This window comes from Calonectris borealis, chromosome 28, assembly GCF_964195595.1.
Source record: "Calonectris borealis chromosome 28, bCalBor7.hap1.2, whole genome shotgun sequence".
Classification (NCBI taxonomy): Eukaryota; Metazoa; Chordata; class Aves; order Procellariiformes; family Procellariidae; genus Calonectris; species Calonectris borealis.
The window spans coordinates 3,102,612-3,107,460 of NC_134339.1; the positions used below are offsets into that span (position 1 = coordinate 3,102,612).

Genomic DNA, 4,849 nt, shown 5'->3' on the forward strand with positions numbered 1-4,849 from the left:
ATCCCTTCCACCAAACCCTGTGTCAGGGGGAGTTTCTCAAAAGTTTGTGAAATTTCGGTATGATTTCTTTCGGGGATTATCTGAGGCGGGGTTTGGTGCTGAGCTTGGCACTGTTTGTGATATTTTCCGTGGCTCCTGCTCCTCTCTGCAGCGAGCAAATCACTCGTGTGCAGGTGTTGGTGTTCACAGGCAACAGCCACAGGGGGGGGACCGAGACTGCTCCAGTCGTGCGAGTTCTCAGTGCTGGAGAGGGGAGCAGACGCCTCCCCTGCATTAAAAGGAAATTAAATCTGCTGAGTTGCTATTCAAGACCAGTGATTAAACCTGCCACAGTACCCTTAACTCTGCCCACTGGAGTGCATTAAATAAGGGGTCTTCACGGGACAGAAATCTTGGGGCTGAACAGAGAAGAATGAGGACTGGGAGAGGAGGGGGGCAAACACAAATGTGGGGGCAGGTCCCCCATGCCCAGTAGGAGATGAGGAACTCTTGTCCTTGATATAAAATGCAGCTGTAAGGAATTTAGCCTCTCCCACCTGTGAGCTGACTCCAAGCCCCAGTGCTGGGGGATGCTCCCAGTTCCCTGCTGGGGATCACAGCTGAGGGCGATCGGGTCCTGGGGAGCAGTGCAAGGTGGTGCAGGAGCTGCAGCTGCAGCACATAAACCCTCAGCCCTATAAAACCCAGAGGGGTGGGGAGAAGCCTTCTCCTTAGAAGAGAGCACCAGGGGCAGGAAGCCAGCACCATTCCTCCCCATTGGGCAGTGCCCAGCTCATGGTAGTCCCTTTCCCGGCCTCCTGGTCCAGGTATGAAAATCCTTTACGTGGTTTGGGAGCGGTGTCATGACGTTGTGGTTTTCTGCTTTGCCTTCTTTCCCGTGCCGTGGTAGGCCGCTCTGAGTACCTGGTTTTTGCCTGAATATAGGTGTTTATGGCCAGCTTTCTGTGCTTGGGGGTGATCGCAAGGGCTGATTGCTTGATGGGAGCCTCGTGGGGTTGCGCATGGGGAGCGAAGGACCTTTGCTGGGTGCATGGGCTGTGGCCCCAAAGGAGTGGCTTTTCTGCAAACCATGGCATGAAATTCTGGTGCTGGCTGAGCTGTCGCACAGCTCTGCTAGAGGTGAGCCGGGACTGCTGCATTTTGGTGAGCTCCTGGAGTGAGTGGCAATGTCACCTTGATGCTGTTGCATTGACCTCGGTAGAGGACACCATGATCTGTACCATCAGCTTGGCCACACGGGGTTATACGAGGGGTTGTGGGGACAGGGATGGGGAAGTGACCACATGTACCCAGGGCCACGAGGGTGGCAGGGAGGCAGCAGAGCACAGAGGGGGCCTGGGGACCAGGTAGCTTAGGGCAGGGCTTCAGCATCACCTCTGAGCCTTTGCCCTGGTCTGGTGGTGGGGCTGCCTTCTCCTGTGTGGAGGCAGTGCTCTGGTGGATGGTGCGTCCCTGAGGAGCAGCACCTGTTGGCTTCATCTCTGCATCTGCAGCCTGAGTCTGTGGCTTTTACCTAAATAGCCCTCAGCTGGGGACAGTGCAGGGCTGGGGAGCAGATGACACTCGGTAGCACAAAATCATTTATTATTGCTTTCTGCTGCCTGGTCTGTAACCATAAGAAAATTGTGTAACTGCTCCCTGGGCCTGGCGTCAGGGTCCCCTCAGTAGCATCTCTGGTGGACGATGCGTGGCCCCTCTTCATCATACTCATCCCTTCGGGTTCACCATGTCTGGAAGCTCTTGAGGCAGGTGAGGGTGGAACCCCTACCCATGCTGAGTACCTCTGCAGCGGCATGGCAGCCACCCTGACTTTGGTGTTGGGGGGCAGACTTTGGGGGAGCTCACTGCAAAACCTCCTCTCTAGCCTCTCAAAGAGAGAGGACCCTCTGCACAGGAGGATGCTCTTGTACATTATTGACCTGATTTCTCCTGGAAGTTGGTTGAGGTTTCTCCAGGCCATTTCATGGATGCCAACATAGGAAATACCCCACTTTGGCAGAGGATTGAAGAGCTTTGAATCCTCTCCTTGCTGAGGCTGATGGTCTGGCCATCGGGCAGGGGAAAATCCAGGGTGCAGCTGAGTGGCGGGAGCTGGCACTCGCTCTCAAAGTTGGAAGCAACGTAGCAGCACTTGTGCTTGATGTCTTCCACCATATGGGCCATCTCGCTGCTGAGCATGTACCCCACGTCCCCCAAAAGTGTCAGGTACGAGGAGAAGCATGACCCCACCAGGTCTAGCCTCTTGTGCCAAGCTGTAGCCCTCATGGACTGGTGTGGCAGACTGCTGGTTCTGCCGTGGGCGTAGGTGGAGAGGACAGGCTGGTGGGCGACAAAGAGACTGGGGGAGCCCAGGAGCAGACTCGAACACTGCCTCTACCATCTTCTCTCGGTGGGTGATGGGGCTGAGCGGGGGCTCAGTGATGAGCAGTGCATACTCCTCGGGGGGTGACCTGAAGCTCATGGCCAAACAGATGCTGCCACAGAGTTTTGGATGCTTCCCAACTGGTGATGATGCTGTTCTGCATTGGCTCAATATTTTCAGTGTCAGGGTAAAGCAAGGCTTCCTCTCCTCGGACCTGTCTTCTCCCCACCCTGGGGCCCACGCCATGGGTGTTCATTTTGGCTATGGGTGTCTGTTGTCCAGAAAACCCTGCTTTACGGTTCTTGTGCCCATATCGATCATCACTGCTCCTGTTCCCAATTCCAGTTCCTCACTTGAGGAGGAACTGGAGGTGTTAGAGGAGATGGTGCTTACAGACCCCAGGCCTGTGTGGTCCTGGTGACATTCGAGGAGTGCAAACATTGGGGAGTGAGTCCCTGCTCCTAGATGGTCCTGGTGCCAGGTTTGGGGAGCCCCCACCCCACCATCCCTGCAGAGCTGGGCAGCAGTACATTCCCCCCCAGGGGAAACCCACCCTGTGGGGCTGCCCCCCACACACCCCATGTGGGTTTGGGTAGAATAATTGACAAAGGGAACTGTGACATCAGCTGGGTCTGAGGTGGTGGCAGTGGGTCACCCCTGGCTACCGCGTGTCCCGGGGTCTCACCAGGCCACCCTGCCTGGCCTCTGGTCTGCCCCAAAAAGGGCAGAGCTCTGCCTTGCTGTGGGAGGTCCTGAGCAAATATCCCACCTCCCCGACCCCCTTTACAAACAGGATTGAATTGCTCTGTCTTCGTCCTGTGAAGCCCTCCTGTCCCGGCGGGCGTTTTCTCCCGGTGAAATGGTGCCTCCCCCAAAATGCCGGGGGGAGTTGTGGCCGCTGCTGCTGCTTAGCCCGGCACCCTCTGAATTACGGATTAGCGGCAGGAGCACTGCTGCAGACACAGAAACCTCCCTGCGACCAGGGACCGTGTTTGCAGCGCGACACGTCGGGCTCTTCGCTCGGTCTTGCATGAAAACATGGATTAGCGATGCTGTCCCAAGGCTGGGGTCGAGGTCCTGGACTGCAGCGAAGCTCTTCAGACCTGGTAAGATCAACTGGAAAGTGGTGGTTAAAGAGAGTGCGGGAGCACCTCTGGCCCCTGCGACAGGGGATTTTCTGCCTCCGTGTCCCAAGCAAGTTGAGTAAAGCCACGATGCTCGATGGTATCGGCTGCTTTTTGGCGGGAGCGTGGTGGAAGAGTGAATGGTGCTGCCCTGCTCTGGCTCATGCCAGCCTCGTGTGTCCTGGGGGTTTTCGTGGTCTGCTTTTGGCCTTTTTTTTGTTGTTGTTTCTTGTAATGCTGTTTGGCGTGTAAGCCCCTGCCCCGGGGGATCCCTCATCGGGTACAGTGTGCCCAGACAGCCGCTGAACATGAGCCGGCAGTGTGCCCAGGTGGCCAAGAAGGCCAATGGCATCCTGGCCTGTATCAGAACTGGTGTGGCCAGCAGGAGCAGGGAGGTGATCGTGCCCCTGTACTGGGCACTGGTGAGGCCGCACCTCGAATCCTGTGTTCAGTTTTGGGCCCCTCACGACAAGAAGGACATGGAGGGGCTGGAGCGTGTCCAGAGGAGGGCAACGAAGCTGGTGAAGGGCCTGGAGCCCAAGTCTGATGGGGAGCAGCTGAGGGAGCTGGGGGTGTTCAGCCTGGAGGAGAGGAGGCTGAGGGGAGACCTCATCGCGCTCTACAACTCCCTGAAAGGAGGTTGTAGCGAGGTGGGGGTTGGTCTCTTCTGCCAAGTAACAGCGATAGGACGAGAGGAAATGGCCTCAAGTTGCGCCAAGGGAGGTTTAGATTGGACATGAGGAGAAATTTCTTTCCTGAAAGAGTGGTCAGGCCTTGGAACAGGCTGCCCAGGGAGGTGGTGGAGTCCCCATCCCTGGGGGGATTTAAAAGCTGTGTAGATGAGGCCCTTAGGGACATGGTGTAGTGGGCATAGGGGGGTTGGGTTGAGGGTTGGACTCGGTGATCTTACAGGTCTTTTCCAACCTTAATGATTCTGTGATTCAGAGCTGCTCCTTTGTGGCTGCGGTTACACACACTCAAGGAAAACAGCTCCTGTTTCCTGCAGGGCTCATCACTTGTAAAATCCTGCTTAACGCTCCAGAGGCGACAGCCTGTGATGGGCCAGCTGGCATCGCACCGCCTCTGCCCGCAGCTGTTTACCTCCGCTCGAGATGGGCATCGCCGAGCTGCTGTGATTGAAGGTTTCCCTCGGGGCTGTTTAAACAACATGCAGGTGACACCACGCAGCAGGACTGGATGGCTGTGTGGTGTAGCTGCTGTCCGGCGGCTTGCAGCACGGATCCGCCCTGCTTTCCCACCGGGGAGGCTGCAGCGGGGTGGGGGGCACTGGGCTGCAGGCTCAAGAGCTGATGAAATGTTGCGTTGCCTCAATGCTCCTTCTTTCACTGATGTGTTGGGCAAA

At 56.8% G+C, this 4,849-nt stretch overlaps 1 protein-coding gene across 1 annotated transcript; it reads right to left on the bottom strand.

Annotated features, from left to right (window-relative positions):
- Positions 1–1,661: 1,661 nt before the first annotated feature.
- On the bottom strand, positions 1,662–2,944 carry LOC142093690 (actin-like protein 9). Its single transcript, XM_075175084.1, is given in 6 exon segments — positions 1,662–1,765; positions 1,768–2,013; positions 2,016–2,355; positions 2,357–2,443; positions 2,445–2,659; positions 2,662–2,944. Coding segments are annotated over 6 exon segments (1,275 nt in total).
- Between the last annotated feature and the right edge of the window lie 1,905 nt (positions 2,945–4,849).